The 2500-nt window shown below is 53.2% G+C and overlaps 1 protein-coding gene across 1 annotated transcript in view; it reads right to left on the minus strand.

The window, feature by feature from the left end:
• mapk14b (mitogen-activated protein kinase 14b) overlaps positions 1-2500 on the minus strand; it is a 29081-nt gene that overhangs the window by 13894 nt on the left and 12687 nt on the right. Inside the window, 2 exon segments of the mRNA XM_080846016.1 lie at positions 261-290; positions 639-750. Coding sequence (XP_080702142.1) covers positions 261-290; positions 639-750 — 142 coding nt within the window.

Raw genomic sequence — 2500 nt, forward strand, 5'->3', positions numbered from 1 at the left:
TGTTTTAGTGTTATGGTTCTCCATTTCCACTCTTGTCATTAGTGTGGATCATGGTGAGTGGAGCTCTGGGCCTCAATACGGCCCCTTAAAGACCCAACCGATTCAGTTCCACCCACCCCCGCCCCCCCCCCCATAAAACTCACTAATGCAAGCCCCCCCCCCCCCCCCCCCCCCCCCCAATCTCCATCACTAATCTGGCTGGCCTCTGGTGCAGGGCTGGTAAAACAGTCAACAGGCTTATAAATGCTTGCATCACTTACTCTGTGGATGATGTCTGCTGAGTGGATGTACTGTAGGGAGAGAGAGAGAGACATAGAGAGAGAGAGAGAGAGAGAGAGAGACAGAGAGAGGGAGAGGACGAGAGAGAGAGAGAGAGAGAGAGAGTGTGAGAGAGACAGAGAGAGAGAGACAGAGACAGAGAGAGAGAGAGAGAGTGTGAGAGAGGGGGGAGAGAGAGAGAGAGAGAGAGAGAGAAAAAACAAGCCTGTTACAAAATGAGAAGCTGTGGATCGATATTACAGCCATTACTGAAGCTCTCATCATAACCAAATGAAACTGCTTGTCCTGCCCCCCCACCCCCCCACCCCCAGTGTCTCCGGGGAGACATCTCCATCCCATAATGAGCCTGTGACGCTGACCTTTAACCCCCGGAGGATCTGGTAGATGAGGAACTGCACGTGGTCGTCCGTCAGCTTCTGACACTTGACGATGTTGTTGAGGTCAGCGCCCATCAGGTGAGTCACCAGGTACCTGCCGAGGCCACAGTCGTCACAGCAACATCAGCATCAACAACACCATCAACATCAACAACACCATCAACATCATCAACATCCACACCACCACAGCACGATCAATCACACCTTGCGACAGTGGCACAGGAGGTAGAGAAGGCGTTCAGTAATCAGAAGGTTACTAGTTCAATTCCCTGTCGAAGCGTCCTTGAGCAAGACACTGAACCCCTAATTGCTCTTGATGTGCAGTGTGCCATCAGTGTAAATGTAAAATGTGTATACATCCTTTGAAGTGGCTTTGGATAAAAGCGTCTTTTTCAAATGACTTAAGGTAAAAATGTAAATGTAAACCTTGAATGAATGAGAAACCTGCAGAGGCCTGAGCAGCCGCCTTAAATAAACGCAGCCTGCAAGCTCCTCCTCTCTACTTCCTGCAGCCTGCAAGCTCCTCCTCTCTACTTCCTGCAGCCTGCAAGCTCCTCCTCTCTACTTCCTGCAGCCTGCAAGCTCCTCCTCTCTACTTCCTGCAGCCTGCAAGCGCCTCCTCTCTACTTCCTGCAGCAGCCCTGACTGACATCCTCCCGTAAGAACCTGGGCCTGCGCGATCCCCCTCTCCCTCAGAGAGCCGTCTATTTCCTGCCTGACTGGGTTCCAAACCTCTCTTTCACGTCCCGACTGGAGAGGATCCCAACGACGCAACCTTGGAATGCTCCCACACATCCCCATCCTGGGCTCCCTTCAGGGGTGGAGCCGGCTCCTGTGACTGACAGCCCTGGGCAGCCTATTGTGTGGTGGGCCCCACCCATGAGCAGAGGAATGTGCCTGGCAGGGGCCCAGGGGGAGAGAGCACAGAGCTGCCTGGTAAAGGCTGCTACTGCCCCCCCCTGCCCTCATGCCCTCTTGCTAATGCCCCCCCGGCTCCTGCTCCTGCTACTGCTCCTGTTCCCACCCTCGCTCCTGCCCTCTTGCTACTGCCCCCCCTGCTCCTGCTCCCCCCCCGCTCCTGCTACTGCCCCCCCTGCTCCTGCTACTGCCCCCCCTGCTCCTGCTCCCCCCTCGCTCCTGCTCCTGTTCCCCCCCCGCTCCTGCTACTGCCTTCCCTGCTTCTGTCCCACCACGCCCCTGCCGGGAAAACATCTGGCCTCATCAGCCACATCACACCTCACCTCACCTCACCTCACCACACACACATCTCAGCGAGACTGAGAAACACTCTCTCTCTCACACACACACACACACTTACTCAACCTCCTCAAATCAATCATTCTCCCACGCTAACATAGAAACACTTACTCACACCGGAAAACATTCCACTTATCCTCACACTCACTCACATTGCCAACTCCTCCCTAAACATGTGTACATGCAAATGAGTGTGAGTGTGTGTGTGTGTGTGTGTGTGTGTATAGGTGAGGTATATATAGACATTATATGGGTACATATTCTTAGCTGTGGTGGCTCTCAAAATAGGGACGGGGAGACAGTGGGAGAGAGGAAACAGACTGAAAAAGAACTGGAAAAAAAGTGGGAAAAAGAAGGAACTGCCCAGAAAAGAGAGAGAGAGAGAGAGAGAGAGAGAGAGAGAGAGAAAGGAAGGTAGGAATAAAGGAAGCAATTGAAGGAGAGAAAATAGAGTGAGACTGGGGAGCTGGAAACAAGAGCGTGGGAAGGGAAACGGAAAGAGGGAGAGAGACAGAAATGGGAAGAGAGGGAGAGAGAAAGAGAGTGTAAGAGAGAGAGGGAGAGTGTTAGAGAGAGGGAGAGAGAGG

This window comes from Sprattus sprattus (genome assembly GCF_963457725.1).
Source record: "Sprattus sprattus genome assembly, chromosome: 10".
Classification (NCBI taxonomy): domain Eukaryota; kingdom Metazoa; phylum Chordata; class Actinopteri; order Clupeiformes; family Clupeidae; genus Sprattus; species Sprattus sprattus.